Here is a 27,929-nt window from a genome sequence, read left to right as displayed (position 1 = left end):
TTTCCTCTATTTCTTTGCATTGATTGCTGAGGAAGGCTTTCTTATCTCTTCTTGCTATTTTTTGGAACTCTGCATTCAGATGCTTATATCTTTCCTTTTCTCCTTTGCTTTTCACTTCTCTTCTTTTCACAGCTATTTGTAAGGCCTCCTCAGGCAGCCATTTTGCTTTTTTGCATTTCTTTTTCTTGGGGATGGTCTTGATCCCTGTCTCCTGTACAATGTCACGAACCTCCGTCCATAGTTCATCAGGCACTCTATGTATCAGATCTAGGCCCTTAAATCTATTTCTCACTTCCACTGTATAATCATAAGTGATTTGATTTAGGTTATACCTGAATGGTCTAGTGGTTTTCCCTACTTTCTTCAATTTAAGTCTAAATTTGGCAATAAGGAGTTCATGATCTGAGCCACAGTCAGCTCCCGGTCTTGTTTTTGCTGACTGTATACAGCTCTCCATCTTTGGCTGCAAAGAATATAATCAATCTGATTTTGGTGTTGACCATCTGGTGATGTCCATGTGTAGAGTCTTCTCTTGTGTTGTTGGAAGAGGGTGTTTGCTATGACCAGTGCGTTCTCTTGGCCAAACTCTATTAGCCTTTGCCCTGCTTCATTCTGTACTCCAAGGCCAAATTTGTCTGTTACCCCAGGTGTTTCTTGACTTCCTACTTTTGCATTCCAGTCCCCTATAATGAAAAGGACATCTTTTGGGGGTGTTAGTTCTAAAAGGTCTTGTAGGTCTTCATAGAACAGTTTAACTTCAGCTTCTTCAGCATCACTGGCTGGGGCATAGGCTTGGATTACTGTGATATTGAATTGTTTGCCTTGGAGACGAACAGGGATCATTCTGTCGTTTTTGAGATTGCATCCAAGTACTGCATTTTGGACTCTCTTGTTGACTGTGATGGCTACTCCATTTCTTCTGAGGGATTCCTACCCACAGTAGTAGATATAATGGTATTCTGAGTTAAATTCACCCATTCCAGTCCATTTTAGTTTGCTGATTCCTAGAATGTCGATGTTCACTCTTGTCATCTCCTGTTTGACCACTTCCAATTTGCCTTGATTCATGGACCTCACATTCCAGGTTCCTATGCAAAATTGCTCTTTACAGCATCGGACCTTGTTTCTATCACCAGTCACATCCACAACTGGGTATTGTTTTTGCTTTGGCTCCATCCCTTCATTCTTTCTGGAGTTATTTCTCCACTGATCTCCAGTAGTGTATTGGGCACTTACCGACCTGGGGAGTTCCTCTTTCAGTATCCTATCATTTTGCCTTTTCATACTGTTCATGGGGTTCTCAAGGCAAGAATACTGAAGTGGTTTGCCATTCCCTTCTCCAGTGGACCACATTCTGTCAGTATGCTAATCTGTTCTGTGTCCTTGGGTGGTGTGTTTCCCAAGTCTACCACCACTCCTTCTGTGCCTGCCATCCACAGACCTCCACTGTCTCTTCTATCTTCATGCCAGGATCCAGCACCTACTTTCTCCAGAAGACTTAGAAAATCACAAAACCACGTAGGGGAGGGAGAGTATTACAAAGCCATGGATCTAGTCTTCACTGTGCTGCCCAAAATCCTCTTTCATATTCTCCCAATTCTTTCACCAAACCTTCTCTTCTCTCATTAGCCCAAGGTACCCAATTCCCTTTCTGAAAATAATACCTCCTTTTATTTGACTCAGAACCTGTTAAGTGGTCTTGAAGATCAATGGAAATTCAGAACATCACATAAACATTGCATTCCAGTTATTCAGTGATATGTAACTATTCCCAAACTTAGTGGTTTAAAATGGCAATGTTTATTTTGCTTGTGAATCTGTCATTTGGGCAAAGTTTGGTAGAGCATCTTATTTCTGCTCCAGTTGGTATCAGATGTGATGATTCAAAACTTGAAGGACTGGAATTATCTGAAAGCTCACTTAGTCACATGCCTAGAGGTTGATGTCAGCAGGCAACTGATGCCTCACCTGGGATGGTGGCCAGTACACTTACACGCGGCCTCTGTGTGGCCTAGCCAGGTTCCAGGGGGTGAGCACGGTATAGCCTCCAGAGCCTGCATTCTTAATCCCTGCATTATGCTACCTCTCAGCCATGATTGTGTTGCTTCTGAATTCGATAGCACACAAACTACAACATCTTAAATAACCATTGACCTGGCCCATGTTGGTTGCCTTTAGCAACAGGGAGCTTATTACCACATCGGGTAGCTTGTTCTATGTATTTTTGGTGTTCCAGTGGTTGGGGAGCCCTTCCTTCCATGAAGTTGTAGTTTTTTATCTGGTAACTTCTGTTCATTAGCTCCTGGCTTAGTCTTGGGACCTCAGAGAAGAAGCATCTTTTACACACCAGGCATTCCACTAAGTGGAGGGAACGAAAAGTCCTCCATGAATTTTTTTCTGCTGAATGTTTTTCCCTTCATCTTGGATCCTTAGGGCTCCTCAGATCCCAATGAGTCTCACCTGGGATAAGCTCAAGGTTGTTAGCACCTCTCTTAAAACACAGAGCCCATGAATGGGCACAATTCTCCCTTATTTTTTTGAAGCCTTTAAAAATGTTTTTTATTTAAGACTGAAATCATGTACAGATTCTCTTAGAGAATTCTCTAATTCTCTAAATTCTCTCTTAGAAAGAATATGAGGAATATTTAAAAATATAAAGAAAAAAATCACAGTGCCTTTATCTATGAACAGACATTATAAAACCTTGGCTTATTTCTCCCCAGTAATTTAAAAAATATTTATTTATTTAAGTATAATTGACCTACAACACTGTCAACAACAACAACTGACCTACAATGTCAGTTCCAGGTATACAACACAATGATTCATTGTTTTCATACATTACAATGATCTCTGCAAGTCTGATTGCCATCTGTCACTATACAAATTTATTATAATATTACTGACTATGTAATGTGAACTTTGTACCTCTTTAATTTCCCTCACCTATTTCACTCATCCCTCCACTGCCCTCCCCTTTGGCAACCACTTGTTTGCTCTCTATATCCTTGAGTCTGTTTCTATTTGTTATGTTTGTTCATTTATTTTTATTTTATATTCTCTGTTTAACTTATTTTACCTAGCATAATACTCTTGTTGCTGCTGCTGCTAAGCCGCTTCAGTTGCGTCCAACTCTGTGCGACCCCATAGACAGCAGCCCATCAGGCTCCCCCGTCCCTGGGATTCTCCAGGCAAGAACACTGGAGTGGGTTGCCATTTCCTTCTCCAATGTATGAAAGTGAAACGTGAAAGTGAAGTCACTCAGTCGTGTCTGACTCTTAGCGACCCCATGGACTGCAGCCTACCAGGCTCCTCTGTAGTGAACATAGGGGTGCATATAACTTTTCAAATTAGTGTTTATTTTCTTTGGATAAATACCCAGGAATGGAATTGCTGGATCATGTGGTAGTTCTATTTTTAATTTTTTGGGAAACCCCCATCCTGTTTTGTGGCTGTACCAATTTGCATTCCCATGAATAGTGCCTGAAGGTTCCCTTTTCTCCATATCCTTGCCAACACTTGTTATTTGCTGTCTTTTTGATGATAGCCTCTCCCAGGTGTGAGGTGACACCTCACTGTGGTGTTTTTTTTTTTTTTGTTATGCCATCATAGTTTTCTTTTTTTTTTTTAATTGAATTGAATTTTTTAACTTTACAATATTGTATTGGTTTTGCCAAATATCAACATGAATCCACCACAGGTATACACGTGTTCCCCATCCTGAACCCTTCTCCCTCCTCCCTCCCTGTACCATCCCTCTGGGTCATCTCACTGTGGTTTTGACTTTCATCTCCCTGATGATTAGTGATGTTGAATATCTTTTCATGTGTCTGCTGACCATGTCTTCTTTGGAAAAATGTCTCTTCAGGTCCTATACACATTTTAAAATTTTGATTTATTTTTTATTGAAGGATAATTGCTTTACAGAATTTTGTTGTTTTCTGTCAAACCTCAATGCACATTTGTTTTTTGATGTTGAGTTGTATGAGTTCTTTGCCTATTTGGGATATTAACCCCCTATCAGATATAGGGTTTGCAAATATTTTCTATTTTGTAGGCAATCCTCCCTTGTTTGTACATCATAGCATATTATGCCATCATATTATGCCATGGTAATTAATTACATGCCTTCTGTTCATTGCTTCTGTTGCCATCTAGTGGGTCACTTAACCACAGGATGTAATTCAGCTATTCACATATTAATGCCTGGTTTTCCCAATTTTATAAGACTCAGGATCATGTAATGAACTTCTTTGACTTTGCAATAGCATCTAGTATATTGAAGGTAATTAAATACCCAGATCCTAGGTGTTATTTCCAATTATGACACTTGGTGTCTGTGTAAATGCACATGTTACTTCTCAGTCTCAGCTTGCTGATCTATTAAAAAATAATACCTGTTTGCCTTGTTTCATAAGAATTTTCAGCAAAGGTTCAAATGGGGCAACCTTAATGAAGGCACTATTTAAACAAAAAGGACAATAATAGGTGAAGGATATTATTGCCTTTAGTATAGACTCAAAAGCAAAACCCCAATTCAAGGTGAATACATTCAGGCAAAGGGACTCATGGACTTAACCCCTAACTCACTGCCTGGCAATAAAAACGGGAGAGAAAAAACATCTATGACCGAAATTATAAATAGCTGTTATTTCATTCCAAACATGAGATTAAAATTTGTGGAAAGAAGAGAAGTGGGAAAATGACAAGAACTTGAAGGTGTTCTGCGTATTTGTGATTACTTTCCAAAGTGAGGTCATTTCATAGCTGGCAAGATTTTAGTGCTTTTGGTAGTAATGCAAGACTAGAAAAGAGGAGGGGGGTAAATACCATAGCTATCAGGATCTGTGCATGCAGGAGTGGGAGAAAGCATTTCATTGGAAAAGGAAGAAAGACATTTGAAAGGCAGAATTGCTACAAAAGATTGACTGGTGAGTGAGGTACCCTCAGTCATTCTCAGTCACCAAAGCCACATGTTCTGGAAATTTTTTTGGTACTCTTTCCTCGTCTCTCTCTTCACCCATGGTCAATTATTTCCATATCTCTTCTGTGGGCTTCTGTGGGGCCTTCTGTGTGTTCTGGCCTGTGTCCCCAGTTCCAGTATCTCCCCACTCAGCTGTCATGCTAGATGAAGTCCAACTTGCACACTGTCCCACACCCACTGCTCAGGAAGTACCAGCACCAGCCCCTCAGCCTGGCTCTCAGGGCTCTCCGGTGCCATGCCTCATGATTCTCAGCCCAGTGTTCTCCCAAGAATAAATCTCCCCATCAGTCAGGCTGGCAACCCATTCACTTTGAGTCCTTCGAACTTGACGCTCATTTCCACCTTTGCACACCTGCTCACGCCATCCCTTCCAGCCCAATATCTTTTCTGCATTTTCCCCAGCCCATATCAGTCTATTCTTCACACTGAGCTAAAATGCTACCTTTTCTGTAGGGCTTTTCTCGGGCAACTGAAGCCCCCAAAGACCTCTCCTGCTTATTTCATCATGTCTTTACAGTGTCATTTTATGTTATCCCCACCTTGCCTTATGGCACTCCACCAAGACCATAATGCCCACCAGGTCACTTGTGCTTCTTTATATTCTGTGCTCAAACAGTATTTATGAAAGATATTAAAATATCTAAGCAGAAATGGGAAAAAATATCTTTTCTTTCTTTTTTAACGTAGGGTTGGGTCTTGGTTGCAGCGCGTGGGGTCTTCATTTTGTCATGTAAGATCTTCTGCTGCGGCACAAGGACTCTGGTCGCAGTGCGTGGGCACTGCAGCGTGCAGGCTCTGGTCACAGCGCGTGGGCACTGCAGTGTGCAGCCTCGGCAGGTGCAGGTACACGAGCTTAGTCACTCTGCAGCACGTGGGGTCTTAGTTCCCTGACCAGGGATCAAACCCGAGTCCCCTGCATCGCAAGGTATATTCTTAACTACTGGACCACCGGAGAAGCTCCAAAATGCCTTTTCAAGAGAAAAAGTTAGTTTGGGGGCACGATGTAAAAAGTGGGAGGTGTAATTTCTGAGACATACCTCTTGAGACTGTTGGAAAGTTCCCAGCTGAGCCATGAATCCTGTGACAGGCCGACTACTGGACACAGTGTGAAACCTCCCATGATTAAGTGATTACCAGAAACTGAAACGCTGGAGGTGAGGACAAAGACTCATGAGTCCACAGATTTTGTTTCATATGACCCTTCTCAAATCTCCTTTGTATCTACTGTTTCCTTCAAAGTGCTAACCAAGATATTCCTAGCACAGAAGACACAGTGCCTAAAAGACACCCAAAAGATTTGCTTGATATATAAAAGCTGAGCCCTTTTAGAAAAACGGTTCGTGAAGGTTGATGGTTCCTTGGTAAAATGTTGGCAAATGCTTGTACTCTGGGGCCAGGGATTACTGGGGAATTTTGTAGTTGTCACAAGTGATCTGTGATTTCCTGTGCACATCAACATTGTCCAAAGAAGGAAAAAATTAACATGTCTTGTATCTTCAAGGTGTTTTGCCTATTTGTGATTACTCTCCAAAGATGGGTCATTTCACAGTTGGCAAAGCTTTAGTGTTTGGATGTCTGGTGGTTAGGACTTGGTGCTTTCTCTGCTGGGGCTCAGGTTTAATCCCTGGTCAGGGAACTAAGATCCTGCAAGCTGCATGACATGGCCAAAAGAACAAAAACAAAAAAAAACAACAAAGAAAAAAAAGAAGAAGAAAAGAGAAGGGGTGAATACTATTGTCATCAGGGTCTTTGCAGGGCAGGAGTAGAAGAAAGGATTTCAGTGGAAAAGGAAGAAAGACACTTGAAAGGCAGAATTCCTACAAAAGATAGATTGGTGAGTGAAGTAACCCCAGTCATTCCCAGTCACCCAGGTCATACCTTCTAGAATCTTGTGTTTCAGTATTTTCAGAATTAATGGATACTAAAAAACAGTTTCTAGCCTATAGAGTTCCTGAAAATATTCAAAGTTGAAAGAAACTCCTTGGGAAACATTGTCATGGAATTTGTAGTAAAGGCTGAATGAGACATTGACTATCATTGCTCATCTGGTTAGGGTTTGTGAGTAAAAGAATACAAATACTAGCTACCATCTATTTGATGTTGCTTTGTGCCAATTCTATGCTAAGTGCTGTAATACAGGTACAGTATTATTTCATCATCATCCCATTAACTTAGGATCCCTCTGAAAGGGAAGTATTATTATCTCCATTTTATTGATGAGGAAATTGAGATTGGGAAAGGCCAAGCAATTTTCCCAATGTTACATCATAGAAGGAAGGGAGACAGAAGCAGGGTTTGATGGCAGGCCTGTCTTAGTCACAGGGCTGTGCTCCTAACCATTACATACTGGACAGAGCAAAAGTCATCAGAAGCAAGCAAGGTCCCCAAGAATTCACAGAAAGCTTCAGGGAGGACACTGGGTTTTCCACAGGAGGTAAGATGGGGATACCAGTTCTCCTATCTGCATACTGAGAATAAAGACTGTCTGGGAATGTGGAAGGGTTTGGAGGCAGCAGTCATCTATTACCAAACCACCCAGTATTAAAGGCCTCCCTGTAGACCAGATACAGTCTGAGGAGAAAGTACTGAGGTTGAAGCTCATTTGGAAGCCTCCTCATAGATTCTTCTCTTTGTGACAGGACAGGTGGCTTTTCTGGTGACAACATATGTGGTCACTGTGGTTCAGAAAAACACCAACACTTGTACTTTATTGCTGAAGCTTCCCATGACCTAGAGAAAAATCCTATTCAGCCCCATTTTCCTTCCTTTCTCAGAGATCAATGAGACATGTTGGTGATTAAGTGCAACTTTTTCAGTTCGTGCACAACCTATTTTTTTGATTCCTGCGTGCTTGATTTTTAACTCCCCTTGCAGAGAGAGCTTCCACTAGATGACCAAATGCTCACCAGGGGAAATTAGACCTGAAGGCAGAGTGAAACCTTTCCTCCTCTTGTTTTCTTTTGCTTGTTTCTTTCCTCACAGCGTCTCCCTGTCTTGTAGTCATCAGCTAAAGACACACTCCTCCCCCTGATGCTGACCAAGCCTGTCCACTCCTGGCTGAGAGAACGGTGGAGTGAGCCTTTTCCACACTTACAAGCCACACTCATGAGCCACGTGGATTTCTTGTGGAGCTGGCCAACATTTAGGGCACTTATTTAGCATTCAAACCTATCGCAACGACTAGACTCAAGAAGTCAAACAATTCCACCTCTCTGTCCAGGCCCCACGTGCCCCTTTAATACTTTTTACTGAATCAGAGCCAAAGAACTAAGCCAGGTGGCCATTCCAAAGTGCTCTAGTACCTTCAAAGCATACCTGGCTAGTGCTTTAAAATACTTGTCTAGGAAGCCAATATCCTCCTTTAACCCAGTGGTGCCAGTTTGTGCCCACTGTGGGCAGCAGCAGTGTGATACAAGAACAGGAATCATGTGTGACTGTTCCCCTTATATTGCTGCAGGTCTTCCTGGAAATAGGTAAGGGATATATTTTGAATGAAAATATTCTTCCGTAGGTAATTTGCCATAAAATGATATAAATATTCATAGAACAGAAGTCTGTGTTAAAAGAACATATCTGTGGCAACACATTTTAAGTAAACTGTTTTGTGTGTAGGTAGGTGAGTGTATGTGTTTTTATCAGATATGTATACATACACTCCTCATATATATATATATATATATATATATATATGACATAAATAATCTCATTTAATCCCAATAAAAACCTAAGGGGGAAAAAAACTGAAACGTGAGGCCAAAGAAATTAAGTAATTTACCCAAGGACTTACAGCGAGTGAAAATATCTTTTTGAATCCCAAATTAACATTTCCATCCAAAATTGATGTTCCTTCACTTCCATGAACAGCCCTCGACTGTGCCTGAGCCAAATAAGTCATTTGTCCAGATTTGTATTTCACAAGTCTGTCTTTCCAAAAACCAAATTGCTGTGCAGCACGGGGAGCCCAGCCTGGTGCTCTGTGATGACCTGGAGGGATGGGAGGGGGGAGGCAGGCGAGGGAGGGAGGGGTGTATGTATAATTATGGCTGATTTGCACTGCTGTATGGCAGAAATCAACACAACATTGTAAAAATTTTAAATAAATATATATATATATTTAAATTAAAAAATAGAAAAAGAAATGCAAAAAAAAAAAAAAATCAAACTGTAGGAAACAAAGATCTCCAAATCTACAAATACCTCTCATTGAGATTTGGTATTCACTTTTCTTCATCCATTCCTCTCTGTTCATGTACATTTAAAAATTCTAAGTGCCATGCATGCTGCCTGGTGTAGGAGGGATGCAAAAAACCAGATGCAGGGCCTCTTAAAGCTCACAGAGCAGTAGGAGATTTAGGAGCTGGGAACTGCTAAGAATCATGAAAACTGTATGAAGTTTTATGTTACAAGCTTGTTACTCATGAATGGTGTAAGTGTTTATGCCTAGGGAAAGTGCACATGGGGATGTAGTTTTGTAAACCTTACTAACTAGATTATAGAAATTTTGACATTGAAATCTCCTCAGATTTTTGAATTACTTGATTAATACCCCCAATTATTGAGCCGCCTGACATTAAATCTGAGCTATATTAATATATCATATGAGCATATAACAGATTGATCTCATGCAGAACCTGACTATGATAATATAAGATCAAAATTTATCTTCTGATATTGCCAGAAATAAAATGATTTTTACACTATTGCCTCAACCAATTTTGCCAGGGGGTAGGATGTGGAAGAGAAAAGGAACACAGTCTTGCATGTAGGACTTAGATTTCTATTAGCCAATCCTCTTGTAAACAAGTAATATCAGACAGCAGGCTTAGACCCTCAACAATCTCTCCATCTGTGCTTTCCTGGTGAGAATATTTTGTCTTTGTAGAATGTGGTTCAGGACACCTTCGGAGCAGAGTCACAAACTAGTGGGCCATGGTTGAAGACTGCCTTTAAATAGGATTGACTCAAAGATGTGCTTTGTTTGGCCCACATGGTGATTTTTAGAAATTGCTGCCAGTATTTAAAAATAGAAAAATTACACATAGAAATATGGATTTCTGATCATTCTTGCAAAACTGTAATATTTGATGAAGCTTTACCTCATTCCTGCTTAGACACAGTGGAGATGGTCTGATTGGCAAACGAGATGCCCCCTAAGACATGGTGTACACTGCCCACTTCCTTCCTAACTCCACCAGGCCCATTTCACTCAGATATCTTACCTGTCTGGTTTCAATAAGCTCTGGGGATATTGAGTACCATCTTAAATCCTAGGAAGATAAACCCACTTAGATTTTGGGGCTTGTAACTTTCTGGCCCCACAGACACTATGGTGTTAGCAAACCTGGCCTGAGATGCAAGACAGCCTCCCATTTCCTGGAGGAATCATCTGTGGCCATCTTCAAATGAAGGACTAACTATGGGTAAAACTTTATCTAAGTAGGTTAAGTAATAGGAAGACCAAAAAACACAGTCCTATTCTTGAGAAGAAAGGCATTTTGGGGGCTTGTCAGAGTGTCTCCTCTCCCTGTAAGCATTCTGTCTTTTGTCCCTGGAGAGGAAGAAGAATAAATCCCCACCTGTCAGGACTCTGGTCTCGGCAAACCTTGGTGCTCCAGCCTGTGCTGTAGGTGTCTATTACCAGAAGAAGTCCCACATCCTACTCCATCTGTCTATATATTAATATACCTATTTATTTTATGTGACTTTGTCTATTGGAACATGCAATAATAATAAAACAACAGAAACAAATACTGCTTATTGAGTATAATAGCATATATTAGCCCATTAATTCTCGCGAGGACCCAATGAGTCCAGCTCCTCTTATTGTCTCCGCTTTACATATAAGGAAACAAAGATTAGAGAGGTTAAGAGGTCAAGAGAATTTCTCACATTCACAGAGGTAGCAAGCAATAAGGTCCAGGTTTGATTGTACTTAATTTTGGCCACTGGATGGGTGAATGAGCAAGCATTTACAGCATGTAGACAATGGACAAAGTGTCTCAGTTCTATTACTTCCATAATAGAAGCACCAATACTTTGGCCACCTGATGCTAAGAACTGACTCATTGGAAAAGACCCTGATGCTGGGAAAGATTGAAGGTCAAAGGAGAAGGAGGGCAGCAGAGGATGAGATGGTTAGATAGCATCACTGACTCAATGGACATGAGTTTGAGCAAACTCTGGGAGATAATGAAGGACAGGGAAGCCTGGCATGCTACAGTCCATGGGGTTGCAAAGAGTTGGACATCACTTAGTGACTGAACAACATTCCTCCCAATATTAAATCCCCATTTAAAAAGTGAAAAACTGGATGACTTAACAAAAAATCCTATTGCTAACAAGTGACGGAATCTGAATCTGGAGACAACTTCTGTGCTTCCCAGTCCTGTGTTTCTCCTGTGACAACTGCTGCTATCTCGTTGGGGTTACTTGGTTTCTTTATTAGGACAGAATGCCTCTTTATGCACGGCTTTCCAGTTGGTTAGATTTCCAATTGGAAAATAAAACTTTCTCACTCATAACAAAAATAGTCACAAAGAACTTACACTGAAATCTGGACATTCTGGTTAAAAATAAAGTATTGGGTGGCGTGTAACCTGAGATAATATCAGAACACAATCAATCACCTCTAAGAACCAGTTGTACTTCAAAAGAGATGATATTAAGACAGGCTCATAAAAAGAGAGGAATCTGAGATTTGAGAACCAAGTGAATGGGCAAATGGCCAATCTTACAGCTCTCTAAGTAGAAGAGTACCCAGAACCAACACAGATCTCAGAAATGAGAGGTGGCTAAACTCCACTATTTCCACTAAGCTGAAAAGAATAGTGACCTCCTTTTCTGATCTGCACCCAGTCGCTCATTCCCTCAGCTCACCCTAAATAATGCCAGAATAGGGGTCAGAATAAGAAACTAATGGATAATTTGTTAAGGTGTGTGTGTGTTCATATCAGGATAAGGGGCTGAGTGTGATGGGTATGGATGGGAGGTTGCTGAAGACAATTCTCACTTCATTCAGAGTCAAGTATATTTCAGGTCACTCTCAATCTGGAAGATCCTTGAAGATGGAAGGGTTTAGAGCCCTGATTTGTTTCTTAGTTTCATTCCAGAGCTTGCAGTTCCTAACGTATGTTCCATGGATCATCAGTTCCATGAGACGCTCCTCACAAAATGGGGGTTCTCACCAAGTTAGTCTGGGGACAGCTGTATATTCTAGTCCCCTCTTAGAGATTTACAGTGAAGGTTAAAGGCTCCAATAATTCCTACAGTTGCGAAAACTGCTTAGCTTGGTTTCCAAAGTGTATTTGGGAAGGACAGCATTTTCTTTCACGTAGTTCTTGCGTGCATTTTACAGAACTAGTGTTCTTCAGAACAGTTTGAGCAACTCCCTAAATCACTTGGAAGAGATAAATTCCACTGAGTGAGCTCTTTTATGGGGAGCAGAGAAATGAAGAAAATATTCATGAACATGTAGAAAATTTTTAGTTATAAAGGGCATAGGATAAAATATGAGAATTAGTGTCCTTCTCACTCCAGATTTCATATTTTATTCTCTACAGGTAACTAACAACAATATTTTCTGGTGTATCCTGTTAAACGTGTGTACATTTTATATAAATGGGAATATTTTCTACCTGCTTTTTCATTTTAAAAGCTTAGTGAGTCTTTCTATATCAGCATATGAATATTGGCCTCATTATCTTTAACAGCTGCTTAAGAGTCCGTTACAGCAGTACACTCCAATTTCTTTAAACTACCTGTTGATAGAGGCATAGGATTTAGGGGGAGGTTTCCTGGAAAGAAAGAGATTAAGCCATGTAGACTTATTCTAGGATGAGGACTAAGCCCTCAGGTCCTTTTTGGTCTTGATTGACTGTCCTGGTTGTGTAGCTTAGAGTGTATCAGCTATCAAGATGGCTAGGGTGGGGTGCACATTCTGGCATATTTACTTTTAAAGCATTTGCTTTGCTTTGCAGGGTCAGTGAACATAGCAGTCCTAACTTAGACATGAAATAAAGTGCCCACTAGATGCATAAAGTGACTACTGGGTGCTTTTACATCCTGATTGATTCTATGGATTGTGATCTCATTTCTATGAGGCTTCCCTCCCTCATAGTCCTCATATTATGAGTCCTCTGCATCACAAGGCTGATAAATAAGGAGGAGCCAGCTTCTGCTCTCATCCCACATTCTCCTTTCTTGTCAAGTAATGAGAACATGTTGCAACAAACTTTGTCACTAAAAACTAAGCAGCTATACTTCTGGAGAGTAAAAAACGAAAATACTTCCCTTTCAAAAGTAATGAAAATAGCAAGTTTTCTGGGACAAAATTAAAACTCAGGGATCACAGAGTTTATTTTTTGAAAGAATCAAATGTGGTTTTATGAGTCTGCAGCCCTTAGATCAGTGACTCAGAACAGACTTTTCTCCCGAGGTCCTTTGGAACTCTGGAATTTCCCAAGTTAGTCTGGCCCTTCATGTTCACTGCTGATAAGGGGAAGACTGCAGGGAAGTCCTTCTTCAGCTGATACTGACTCAGAGTCTAAGGATTTGAAGAGATTCAGCCTCATTTGGAGAAAGCATAGGGTTTCCCCCTGACCTGCCTCTTGAGAAACCTGTATGCAGGTCAGGAAGCAACAGTTAAAACTGGACATGGAACAACAGACTGGTTCCAAATAGGAAAAGGAGTTCATCAAGGCTGTATATTGTCACCCTTCTTATTTAACTTATATGCCGAGTACATCATGAGAAACGTTGGGCTGGATGAAGCACAAGCTGTAATCAAGATTGCCAGGGGAAATAATAATAATCTCAGATATGCAGATGATACCACCCTTATGGCAGAAAGCAAAGAACTAAAGAGCCTCTTGATGAAAGTCAAAGAGGAGAATGAAAAAGTTGGCTTCAAACTCAACATTCAGAAAACTAAGATCATGGTATCTGGTCCCATCATTCATGGCAAATAGATGGGGAAACAATGGAAACAGTGACAGACTTTATTTTTGGGGGCTTCAAAATCACTGCAGATGGTGACTGCAGCCATGAAATTAAAAGACGCTTACTACTTGGAAGAAAAGCTTTGACCAACCTAGACAGCATATTAAAAAGCAGAGACATTACTTTGTCAACAAAGGTCCATCTATTCAAAGCTATGGTTTTTCCAGTGGTCATGTATGGATGTGAGAGTTGGACTAGAAAGACAGCTGAGCACTGAAGAATTGATGCTTTTGAACTGTGGTGTTGGAGAAGACTTTTGAGAGTCCCTTGGACTGCAAGGAGATCCAATCAGTCCATCCTAAAGGAAATTAGTCCTGAATATTCATTGGAAGGACTGATGATGAAGCTGAAACTCCAATACTTTGGCCACATAATGTGAAGAACTGACTTATTTGAAAAGACCCTGATTCTGGGCAAGATAGAAGACAGGAGGAAAAGGGGACAACAGAGAATGAGGTGGTTGGATGGCATCACCGACTCAATGGACATGAATTTGAGTAAACTCTGGGAGTTGGTGATGGACAGGGAGGCCTGGTGTGCTGCAGTCCATGGGGTTGCAAAGAGTCGGACACGACTGAGCGACTGAACTGAACTGAACTGAACTGATAGGGTTTCCTAGTCACTCAAGGTCACATATTCCAGGTGGGAGAAAGGGAGTGGAGAGCTCTTCACCACTGCACCCACCCATCAGCCTTCTCCTTTTCAGTTTTCCACCTCATGGTAATCATTTCTGGTTGGTGATATACCTGGGCAACCTAGCAGAAGCAAATGCACACCTGTCCTGGAAGAGCAACGCCATAATTTGGGCCCTAAAGATTTCCCACACTGAAGAATAAACCTTCCTAAAGAGCTTACAATACAAATTCACAAAACACTAAAGGAAATGATCCTTTGTGAATGAAGCAGTGGATAAAATAAGCAGGAGGATTACCAACTCCAAAACTTGAGATGATGGCAATAAAATACCATAAAATACTGTAAATATGTTAGACTTCAGTTAAACAGATTAAAAAAATAAACACATAAGGAGAGAAAATAAAAGCAATTAAGTACAAGAACCAAATGGAATTTCTAGAAATGAAAACATATTAAGGAAACAGAAGACTTAATAAACATATTAAACAGAAGCCTAGATATAACTGAATAGGGAATTAGTGAATCAGCAGATTTGAGAGCACTACACAAAATTCATCATGGAGAGGTTTAGATGGATTTGTCAAAGTGGTTGGGAGAGGTAATGAAAAAAGTGAGAGCATCAAGCATATATACAAGTATAATAGGAATTCTGAAAGAAAAAAATAGAGTCTGGAGGAGAGAAAAGATGATAAAGCTGAGAATTTTCCAGAATTGGTGAAAATTGCAAATCTTAAAATTGAAGATGAACAATGAATCCTGGGCACTACAAAAAAAAAAAAATAAATTCATTCCTAGTCATATTATAGTAAAGTTTCAGGAGAAAAGGGGAAATTTGTAATAGTAGTCAGAGAAATGCAGATTATTAAGGACAAAAATTAGACCAATAATAGACTTGTCAATAGCAATAATAAAGATACTGAGATGATACCTGCAAATTGCTAAAGAAAACCAATCATCAACCTAAAACTTATCAGCGAATTTATCATTGAAGCTTGAGAGTGAAATAAAGACATAGTCAGACAAACAAAGACTACCTTCCTGAAAAATTTCTTTAAGAAAGCTTTTTTTTTTTTACTGCACAAAGAAGCCAGCATCTGAAAGAAAATAAAGGGTGAATGCAGTAATGATTAACAAATAAACTGGTAATTGATAGTAAATTCAAATAAGTATTCACTATTCAAAACACTAATATTAAGCACAATGAGTAGTATAATATTAGATAATAATGCCATAAGATGGAGTAGTTGATTACAATTAGGCTTTTATAACATTTTTGTGTTGTTCAGAAGGAAAGAGATGTTAATTCATTTTAAAGTTTGTTAGTGCAATAATACATTTTTTTAAATGTAAGGATAAGTACTTAAAGAATAGAAAGAGTAAGCAGAGGAGAAAAGGGAGAAATAAAACTGATGGGAGAATCAATTCAATGGGAGGATGTAAGAAATGTCAAAGCAGAAGCTAAGTGGAAAACATAGAAACCACATTAAAAATTAAAGAACAAAATGCATATATGTGTATAATTGAGTCATTTTGCTGTATAGCAGAGATTAGCGCATTATAAATCAAAATATTTCATTAAAAAATAAATGAAGATTAAAGGGCATCACAGGTACAGCAGAGATTTTTAAAAGCTGGAAGCCAATACTATGAAAAATCATTTCAAAATTACTACTTTCACTATATTAATTTTGAAAATATTAAAAAAAATTTAAAAACTACATTTGCAAACAGAAATGAAGCACAGTTCTCTGGAAAAAATGAATTGCCAAAATAGAATTAATAACAGAAAATCTAAATGAAACATAGCTTTAGAGAAATCTACTTTCAAACATTTCTCTTTCTTTTTCATTTCACATGCTAAGTAATCTTTAATGAACGATAATCCTCATTTTATACAAAGGGTTCCATAAAACAAAAAGTGGGAAAAAATTCCAATATATTTCATGAAGTTAATATGCTGCTGGTAATAAAAGTAGACAGGACAATATAACAATTGAAATTATAGTCCAGATCCTTAATAAAACATTGCAAACTAAATGCTGTGATTAGGTGAGAATTAATCTCAGGAATGTAAGGATGATTTAACACTAAAAATATTTATTAATGTAATTTTCTTTATCAACAGATAAGAACAGAAACCCATATGGTTATCTTAATAGATGTAGAAATGTATTTTTTTTTAAATTCAACAATTGTTCCTAATCAGAGTTTTAGTAAATAAGAAAGAGATAGGAATTTCCTTTCTCAGATCAAGAATGTCTACCCAAAACCAACAGCAACTATTGTTTAATGGTAAAATATACGAAGCAGATTTTTAAAAGTTGAGGATAGAACAAGAATGACACAATTATAACTTCTAGTAACATTGAACAAGAGGTTCTGATTATAATAAGAAGAAGAAATTAAATATTTAAGGACTAGAAAGAAAGAAAATTAAAAACTCCCATATTCTCAGAGAAAAAGGTATTATCTATGTCAGTACAGTTCAATAGAATATTTTTCAATGAGTGAAAAGTTCTATTATTGTATCTCTGCTGTCCAATATAGTAGTCAATAGTCATATATGGTTCTTGAGCACATAAAATAGAACTAGGAAGGGTGGAAACTAAATTTCTTATTTTATTTAAGATTAATTTTAAGTAGCCACATATGGGTAGTGGCACTCAAATTTGACAGCCTTGAACTATATGGAATATCTAAGACAATCTTAGACTTATTTGAATTAATAAGAGAATGACCAAGTTTGCTGAATGCAAAATCAATATATAACACTCAGTATTGTTTCTAAACACTAGTAATAACCAATTAGAAAATATCATTTAAAAGGTACTGTTCACAGCAGTGATCATAACCAGAAGATAGCTAGAACTATATCAAACAAAAATAAATGAATGACTAATACCAAGTAAATTATAAAACTTTGGAAAGAAATATGAAAGCAGACCTATGAATGAAGAATTATTTATGGGTGAGCAGATTCACCATTTCAAAATGTCAATTCTGTCCAGAATACTGTAAATTCCATGCAATTCCAGTCAAAATCTCTACAGGGTATGTATGTAACTTGATAAACAGATCCTAAAATTCATGTGGAAGACTAAAAGGCTAAAAATAGCTAAGACAGTATTAAAAAAAATAACAAGGAAGAAAAACACCAGATAACAAAAATTATTTAGAAAGCAATTATAACAAAAATATGTGGCAGTGGTATGGGTTTGGACAGAGAGATCAATGGAACTGAATAAAGTCTAGATATACACCACATTTATATGGGAACTGGTATATAATACAGATGGCATTACAACCAGTAGAGATAAGACAGACTAGTCAAAATGGTGCTGGAACAACTTGCGATCCTTCCAAATAAAGAGACACCTACTCTACATTCTACCCCAAAATAAATTCTACACAGGGAACTATACTCAGTATTTTATAAAAATCTATAATGGAAAAGAACCTGAAAATATATATATACCTATATATGTATATGTATGTAACTGAATCACTGTGCTGAAACTAGCACAACTTTGTAAATCAACTATACTTCAATAATTTTTTTTTAATTCTAATAATTTAAGCATCTAAATGTGAAAAGCAAAATATTAAGCTGTAATTAAAACACAAACTATTTTTCATGTCTGGTTTTAATTATCAGTATCCTATAACCAATAAGAAAAAGTAGAAAAACAAAACAAAGAAAAAATATGCGGAGGATCTGAAGAAGCAATTTCCAGAGGCGAAAAATCTCAAAGTTCAGTAAACATGAGAAGATCAACTGCACTAGAAATTCATTAAAATTTCTAGTGAACTTTCATTTCCTGTATATCAAATGGACAAAAATATAAAGTTGAAGCATATCAAGAGTTGACGAGTATATGGAAATGGGAATTCTTATATTACTGCCTATAGTATAAATTTGAAACCACTTTGGAGAGCAATGTTAAAATACACATAAAGGTGAAGATCGACACACCCAAGGCCAAAAAAACCCACTTTTAAAAGAGGAACTCATGTACCCGGAGGCCTGAACAGGATGTCCTTAACAGCAGAGTTGGTAACAGTGACGTGCTGCAAACGTTAACAGTTCATGACGCGAATGGATATACACACTCGCTGTCCGGCACAACAGTTAAAATGAATCACCCACGTCAACATGGCCCCAAATAGATAAATCTCAAAAAATGTCTTCAAGGGGAAAAAATCTCAAATGGTAGAAGGTATAAAAACTATGAAGCCACACATATAAGTTTATGAAACATCCAAAATAGTAACATAGATTGTCATGAGAGGCGATGCTGCTGCTGCTGCTAAGTCGCTTCAGTCGTGTCCGACTCTGTGCGACCCCATAGACGGCAGCCCACCAGGCTCCCCGTCCCTGGGATTCTCCAGGCAAGAACACTGGAGAGGGTTGCCATTTCCTTCTCCAATGCATGAAAGTGAAAAGTGAAAGTGAAGTCGCTCAGTCGTGTCCGACACTTAGCGACCCCATGGACTGCAGCCTACCAGGCTTCTCCGTCCATGGGATTTTCCAGGCAAGAGTACGTAAAGTGCAAAAGCACGTGCAAGAATGAAGAGAACCCAGAGAGGTCTGATTCTAAATCCAGTTCCACCACACATTTGCCTGTAAGCAAGGTGTTCCATATACTAAGCCTTCATTTCCCCACCTGTAAAATAAGAACAGTTTCCTTATCTCACTAGATTTTTCCAGGATTAGAGTGAGTGTTAATGCCCTTCAGCATCCTTTGACTTCATTACATAACTGTATCTGGAGTGAGAGAATCTTCCACCTCAGGCCCCTCTGCATCGGTGTTGAAGGCACAGGGCAAGAACCCACATAAGAGCTCATGGTTGGCTCTTCCACACTTCAGATTTAGAACCTTGGGCTTTCTTAAAGTGACAGAGCACCCACATGCAGAAGTACAGATGCAGGAAAGGCAGAGTACTAGACATACACTGTAAATAAATAAAATAAGCAGATAGTGTTGGCGATGGATCTTCTTTCCCATGTTCTGCTATGGTAGAAAGAGCATTTGATGGAATTCTGTGAGCGAGCCTATGGGTCTCTGTTTCCTCATTGGAAAGACACAGGGATCAGACAGCAGAGACAACTTCATCCCAGTGCAAGGGCCTATGGATGAGGATCCTTCCACGGCTCTGGGAAACAAGCCATCCAAGATCAACAGAGGCTCCCGGCCTATTATTGGCCAGCACATTGACAACTCTAGCTCTGTGGGATCCACAGTCCTGGAGGTTGTAGGCCTGGAGTAGGGCGCAGCTTTGCAAAGCTACAAGGTTGAACCAAGCAGAGAGAAGACAGGACAGGGGCATTTGCAGCCAGAGAGGAAGACAGAAGATTTATAAAGTCTCTTAAGGGCCCCTTCCTCTTAGTTCCTTTGTTCTAAGCCACAGATTGGTCTCACAGAGGAGGATCTAGAAAATAGAAATATTAGGGGAAGAACAGAGTGCCATGCATGGCCAACATGTTTATTAGAGCCATGAAGAGATGGTTGAACCACCTTAGAGTTCTGATGTTACAGGGGGTTTGAACGTGTTTGTAGGTGGTCATGCCTGGGTGCTCAGTTGCTAAGTCATATCTGACTCTTTGTGACTTCATGGACTGTAGCCCACCAGGCTCCTCTGTCTATCGCATTCTCCAGGCAAGAATACCAGAGTGGACTGCCATTTAAGAAGTCTAAAAACTTCATGCTAATAGATCCTCTATGAAATGTTCATGTCATGGTCATGTCTGTCCTATATAATAATCTTTTGACACAATACTGTCTAATGTATTTTAGGCTATAAAATTAACAAAGTTCTCTTGGACTTCCACATGGAAGGTGTTAATTCTCATTGAATCCTGGTATTGGGTTGGCCAAAAATTTCATTTAAGTTTTTGTGAGATGTAATAGAAAAACCCAGACGAAATTTTTGGCCAACCAAATAGATTAGGAATGACTGAAGTCAAGATATTAAGCCTAGCTCTTATGTTCATGGGCTGGGTGACCTTGGGTGAACCTCTTGATTGTGTTACATCTGTTTTCCCATCTGGCAAAATGGAGTTCATCATGTTTCTCTTTCCCTCCCTTCTTCCCTCCCTCTCCCCCTCCTCTCCATGGAGAGTTATAAAAAATAAGCAACAGCCCAGATAAAAAAACACTCCATGCCTCTTAGAGGAAAAGCAGAGTGGAAACCCAAGGCACAATATGTGTATAAGACAGGACTACTGGGCTCCATGCTGATTCCTAGGACCTATAATTGCATCAGCCTGTGCCTTAGCTTCCCACCAACAAGAAGGGCAAAGGACATCCACCCTTACTCTTACCTCATAGTTGTCCTACCAGTCTCTAGGAACTCCAGATAATGTAGTAGGCCAGGGTTGCCCTAAATTACACCCTGCAAAGTGGCCTTAGTTTAAGAACTGGCTAATTTTAAGAACTTTCCTATTTCACACTGAATGCTAACCCTATATTCTTTAGTTTCAACAGCTTCCTAATATGGACCAGACTTATTCCAAGATCTGAGCACACTTTGTAATAATCATTTGAGAGCCCTATAATTTCTGTAACCAGCCTCTGCACTTTCTATTTCCCTTCAGGGCACAGATCAAAGGTATTACTTTTAGCAAAAGTACTTGCATTATTTCATTCTTAGATAGGCCAAAAGGTAGATGTCTAATGTACAGGCTTGACAGGGTGAGGGAAAAAATGTAAGGTCTTTTCCAATATACAAGTAGATGCCATCCACTCCTAAGTCCAGCCCTGGAAGGATGTCCTTCCACCATAAGGGGAGATATGGCCACTGGCTGGGTTGTTCACCTTAGCATCTTCAATAGGATGGTCTCTGTATCAAAGAATCCTGGAATGTTTGGAGAGAGAGGAGGGTATACAGAATAGTGAGGAGTGAACATAGATCCTGTGAGAAATGATGAGAGATCTTGGGAAGTTCAGCCTCCTAAAGGAATTATTAATTCAACACACATTGATGGGTTTCTTTTATGTATGGGCAGAGTTCTGTAGTCAATTCTAGGGAAAGGTATAGGCACGATGCCCAGGAGGGGACAAAGCAGCTATTTTTAAATACTACAAAGACTCTCAAGTAAAAGAGCAGAAGGATCAAGGGGAATGGGAGCTAACATGTAATGAGCTTCATGTGTCAGGAATTTTACATGTAGTGTATATTTAATGTGCAACCTGAAACCCACACGTCATGGGCCCACATGCAGGGGGCTGAGAAGATTGTTCTCTGCCTTCACCTTTACACCAGTCCACCTGAATTGAGTAGTTTTTTCTTCTTGGTGGCCCAACTAACGATCTGGTCTCATCAGGTGCTCATTAATTAAACACATATGCACACAGTGTTAACTCAAGGCTCCAGTCTATGGAAATATTAAAGCAGAGTCTGATTTACTATCTATCAGGGACACTACCAAAGGAATTCCAGCAATGGGTGGAAGTATGCGGAAAGCGTAGGGGCTATAATTAGAAAGAACCCCAGTTCACTGCAAAACCCACTGGTTTTGGGCAGTTACTTCATCTCTTTGAGCCCTCATTTCTCCAACTGTTTATGAGTGATAAATGTAGGTAAAGAAGCTAACAAACAGTAGATACTTATTACTTACTCCCCATATTTGCAGCTCAGTGCTTCTAAACCTCTTCTCTGTGATAGGAAAGATGCACTGCAACTTGTCTTTCTCACACCAGTAAAGGCAGAAAGGCCTGCCTATCCCAATGTCTGGACTTCCCTGGTGACTCAGCAGTAAAGAATCCTCCTGTAATGTAGACAATGCGGGTTTGATCCCTGGGTTGGGAAGATCCCCTGGAGAAGGAAATGGCAACCTACTCCAGTATTCTTTCTGGGAAAATCCCATGGACAGAGGAGCTTGGTGGGATACAGTCCATGGGTTCACAAGAGTCGGACACTACTTAGCGACTAAACCACCACCACCATCCATCCCAATGTCTAAAAAGCCAAATTAGAGCTAATTTTTTAGCTTATGACTTAATTATTTTAATATACAGAGAATTTTTCATGGAACTTCTCTTCCCTTAAAGCTACCAGTAGCCCTTATCAGTCATTTATACCACAGTGTGAATGAGCTTGAGATGCTTCCCTTAAGAGCACTTTTCAAGATTGGGTTGAAGATGGCATCAGACTCCCAGTATCTGGGTGAAAATTATCTTTACAAATAAAGTGAGTCCTTCATATACACGCTGCCATTTTTTAGTGCTCCCTTTGCTCCATGCCTTATCAACATGCAAACTTTTTACTAGAGAAAGTAAGGCAAAATGTACATTTTCTAATAAAGCAGAAATAATTACTTTGGATAAGCTTTGAGCAAGACCATGTAGATTTATTAAAAACCAAAATTTTAATTTACATGTATATTGAAAAACATATTTTTGCAGAATTTTCTTGTTTATACATCCCCACAAGCCTCAACAAAATTGAATATTATAATCAGAAAGATTTCATCAGGGTTCATTTTAGAACAGTATAAATAGAAATCGAACATTTCAGGAAATGATTGGCTTTAGCTGGAAGATACAAAATTTAATTTTTCAGCATACAGTTGTCAAGATATTATTTCTGTAGCTCCCACCTTGAATTGTAGGGGAAGACACATTACTATTTGCATAAGCAGAATAGTGAATGGCTAAAAGCCGCTTTCATTTACTCAGTTAGACAGGATGAGATTATGAAATAGATTCTTATGAAGAAATAAAGAGGGTTTTAACTTTTTCTGGTTACAAAATACACAGATGTTTAGCTCACTTCCTCCTCTATTTTATTTGCAGAGCACTTAGAATTGTAACTGAATTTACTTCACTTCTCTGTTTCACAGGTCACCCTGAGGATAAAGTTAGGCTGGGATAACCACCACTCTTCCCTTTGGGACCAAATTGTCAAGGAACATGACCACAGGATTTCTGACTCCCTGAGGGCAATTTTTCAGTAAAGAGTGACTAGAATCAGAAGAATCTTGGACTTTTATTTTCTCTCTCTTTTCCTTCCAACGCCCTTCTCCCCAACACTGCCCCCATCTAACTAAGTCACGTAGATGAGAGGGGAGGATGGTCAAGAGGGAGTGTAAGAAATTGTCCTAATACCTTGAAGATACTTGAATGAATCATGTACAAAGAGGTTTTCAGAAACCAGAAAACATATTGCTCTGTCTCATTTTACACTAATTCAATTTTTTGAGTCCATATTTATTTCTTAGTCTTGGATTAGTCTCCTGAAATGTTATGTATTTACACAAATCAAAGGACTTTAAAAAATGAGGTATAATTAGCATATAGCAATATGATAGTTCAGGTGTACAATATACTAATTCAATATTTGTTTATATAGTAAAATGAGCATCACAATAAATCTAACTAATGACTATCTGCATACATAGTTATACATTTTTTTCTTGTGATGAGAACTTTTAAAATATAATCTTAGCAATTTTCATATATGTAATATAATACTATTAACTATAGTCACCATGATGCATATCACCCAAGAACTTTTAATGTACAAAGTTTATGGATAATCCTCTATAATCTTAAAAATGAAATTATTCATAAATGGAGTAGGGAATCTTTGAGCAGATTTTTGTTGTTTTAAAGCAAGTTAAAATCAGTAGCAGCTACTCACGAAAATAATCACACATTTAACTTTTTCTCACTAATGGTTTGAGGCCAGCTAAAAATTCAAGATACAGAGAATGATGGAACATGCAACAGGATGAAAACCTAGAGCCCATGTCACTTAAGTAAACTTTCCAGACTTTTATTAATAGCTATGCAAATCTTCAGGCAAAATCCTCTAAATTTTCTTAGAATACATCCTTCCTTTATATCTGACAATTTTTTATAACTGTCTAATTGAAACTCTTTAGAGATTAGTTTGAGTTAAATAAAGGTGGAGAATAATATAAAACTACAGCTGGACCATTGCACAGTACACTATTTCTACCTAATAAATTAGTGCATATTTTAATTTAGTAAAAATCAAGTGATCTGACAACACAATCTTTGCCAGCACTTGTGATAACAAGCTGTCTCTTGGCATCCATATTTATTGATTATTGATAAATCAGCTTAACATTTTTGGGGAAATAAGCAGAGTATAAATCAGTTAAGCAAAGGGAAAAATTTTCTAACAGCTAACTTTAGTCACAAAGTCATTTTAGAGCCTGAGTAAATCTGTAAAATGAAGAAAGTACTTCATGCCCCTCTTCCTCTCTCATCCACTTTCGTGGCTAAATGGAGTGAATAAGCAGAAACCTAAAATGCTGGCCACTGAGTAGCCAAACAGCCTGGAAGTAACTTGCTGATTGCTGAAAGAAGTGAGTCTAATGATGAACTCAAAACAAAGATAATTTTTATCATCAGCTAGGTTACAAGTGAGGCATCCTTGGTTCAAAATTCAGGAAATCAGAAAATACTCACAATCATTATAAATGTACCCAAGAACTCGGAGAGCGTTTCCTTGGCTAAAGTGTTCTTCAAGACCAATCTCTGCTTCAAGCTTTTTTCCTTTTGTTCCATCTCAGGCTGCATCTTGGGGCTTCTTCAAAGACCACTCGTTTCACCAACACCAGCTTCTGCTGATCCCTACTTCACTGGCACATAAAAGTTTTTAACAGCTGCTCACAGGTTCCTGGTGATGTCTGATTCAGTTATCCAGTCCCAATTAGAACCTGTGGTTTACTCCTCTGGTGGTGAAGTTGTCATTCCGTGGTTGCTGCTGTTTATTTGAAATGGCGAGGTAGAACCTGAAATCCTGAAAACAACCCTTTTTGTGCCTGATGGATTAATCATTACCTTTCTTTTCATGGTACTTTTTTTCTCTGTTGTTTTTTTTTTTTTCTTCAAGAGATGAGAAAAGAGATGTATTGGTTGCGTCGTTGCCAAACCACAGCGATGGGCTGCAGTCCAGGAGAGATTTACATGTTGCACAATTGCAAGCTTCTGACTTTTTTTTTTTTATTTAGAAATGGTTGGTTGAAGTGTAGCTTGGAATTGTCAAATCAGGCACATATACATCCAGTGTAAACATTCTTCTCTGAAGGCACTTTCATGCACATTATAGAACATGAATAAAATATAGATGTGTCGTTCTGCAAAATTAATCATGCTTTTTTTCTTCCAATAACATTTCAGTGATTTAATTACAGCTCCCTGATGATGTTGAGACCACTGCATTTGTTCCAGAGAAGAAGAACTTACCATGTCTGTGCTCAGTATCTCAGTCACTCTTTGTGACCCCATGGACTGTAACCCACCAGGCTCCTCTGTCCATGGGATTATCCCAGGAAGAACACCAGAGCGGGTTGCCATTTCCTTCTCCAGGGCCTCTTCTTGACCCAGGGATCCAACCTGCATCTCCTAGCAGGCAGATTCTTTACCACTGAGCCACCTGGGAAGACCTGAAGAAATTAACATACAGAGAGACAATTGCAAGTTTCACATGGCAAGTCTGTAGAACAGAATGGGATCTCCCGTTTGGATCCTATAGCTGGGATTCATCTACCCAAGATAGCTTGGAATCAAGAATCAGGATGATGGATAAACAAACTTCTTAAGACGCATTCTAGTTTGAAAACCAAGTTGCTCTCTTTCATTTACCATGAAATACTTAGGCAAAATCTATAGTAAGTAAACAACAATAGCTTGAAAGTCTATACTGCTTAGAGATCACTGAGTTAGAAAGAGCTCAACCTGAGTATATGTCACCCCAATTAAACAAGAAAGGGAGTAAAGATACCTAAACAAGGCTCCTGGGTTATATTTTTTAAGTTTGATGAATAACATCCCGGCAGACAGCAAACTGTGTTCGAGACGAGCTTCTCATCACATCAAACGTTCAAGTCTTGTTTTTCAAAACTAGTTTGAAGAAGTAGAATCCAGTGGTTGTTTCTGAATCCCAAAACAGTCCCATGGAATTTGTACCCAGGCTGTGTGCTTCTTCCCAACTCTCCCACAGAGAAGCCAGCTCTGTTTCAGGCCCTCCCCTATCTTTGCAGGAGGCCCACAGTTATTCCCAGTTAAGGAGGCAGATTGGAAGAGAAGGAAGGGCCTGGAGAAAAGAGCTGCAGATATTTCAAGGACAGAAGACATACCTAGTGTATAATTGAAATCAAGAGTTTAGGTCTAAAGAGATTATAACTTGCCTGAGAATATGCCATTGCCAAAACAGTAATCAAGTATTTGACTAACTCCTGGTTAAATTATGGATACTATTGTCTAGAAGAGTTATTTATGACTGCACTAAGTACCCAAGTACCAGTGGATGGACCAGAGAAACAGGACTTTATTGTTGTGTTTACAACTGATACCACACAAGGGTGTTCTCTGCTTTCCACTCCCTCACCTAACAAACATTTATGGCACACTCATTGTGTGCTGTGCCAAGCACTGTACTTAACACAAGCACGTGGGGTTCTTGCCCCTTAAAGAGCTCAGAGTCTCATGAGGGAAGCAAGCATGAGTGAAATAATCATATACACAGAAATGTGAAATCACAGCAGAGATGTATGCTATGGAGGTAGAGGATATATTTCTATGAGCAAATATAAGCAGGGAATTTCACCTTGCTGGAGATCTCTGATAGCTTCTCTAAGGATATCATGTCTGAGCTGAGATCAGAAGGAAGGAAAGAGGTTAATCACATGAAGTGGGGAATGTCTTGGGGGGTGAGGATGGGAACGGTATAATGTGTAGCCAAGAATGAGAGAAATGACTGGCTCCCAGAGGCAGCAAAGGAGTACAGAGCAAAATGAGCCTAATTCAGGGGACAGACCATACTGAGCCTTGTAAATCATGTTCAAGATAAGAGCAATAATAAGTCACTGAAGTGGTTTAAGCAGAAACAGGACACCATTAGATTTGAGTATTAAAAAAAAATTATTTGTTATTTTTGGCGGCACTCGTTTTTCAGTGCTATGTTTGGGCTTTCTCTAGTTGTGGCGAGTAGGGACTCTGTTGAGGTGTGGGGTCTTCTCTTTCTGTGGAGCACGGGCTCTAGGCACGTAGGCTCAGTAGTTGCAGCTTGCGGGCTCTAGAATGCAGGCTTAATAGTTGTGGTGCCTGGGCTTAGTTGCTTTGCGGCATGTGGAATCTTCCTGGGCCAGGGATCAAACCCATGTCTCCTGCACTGGCAGGCAGATTCTTAACCAGTGAACCACCAGGGAAGCCCCCGGATTTGAGTTTTAAAAAGATCATCTTAGCTGTGAGGTGGAGAGGGTATTGGAGAGGGCCTAAAAGTGGATATATATAGACATTGGGGGATATTACAGAATGCCAGGACTAGGTGGTAGCTT

The 27,929-nt window shown here is 39.2% G+C and overlaps 1 protein-coding gene across 3 annotated transcripts in view; it reads right to left on the bottom strand.

Annotated features, from left to right (window-relative positions):
• The window catches only part of AQP9 (aquaporin 9), a 49,752-nt gene extending 24,321 nt beyond the window's left edge, over positions 1 to 25,431 (bottom strand). The window contains exons 1-2 of one of the 3 annotated variants that reach the window (XM_070377984.1): positions 25,057 to 25,431; positions 22,236 to 22,385 (exon numbers count right to left, since the gene is read on the bottom strand). In XM_070377984.1, coding sequence (XP_070234085.1) covers positions 22,236 to 22,385; positions 25,057 to 25,167 — 261 coding nt within the window. In that variant the 5' untranslated portion in view covers positions 25,168 to 25,431. Of the gene's footprint in view, positions 1 to 6,021; positions 6,109 to 22,235; positions 22,386 to 25,056 lie in introns of those variants that run through there. The other 2 variants (XM_005910437.3, XM_070377985.1) reach the window with 2 other exon arrangements.
• Positions 25,432 to 27,929: the final 2,498 nt, after the last annotated feature.

This window comes from Bos mutus, chromosome 10, assembly GCF_027580195.1.
Source record: "Bos mutus isolate GX-2022 chromosome 10, NWIPB_WYAK_1.1, whole genome shotgun sequence".
Taxonomy (NCBI): domain Eukaryota; kingdom Metazoa; phylum Chordata; class Mammalia; order Artiodactyla; family Bovidae; genus Bos; species Bos mutus.
Note: the sequence above shows the minus strand (reverse complement) of the source record. Positions and strands in the feature narration are given on the sequence as shown.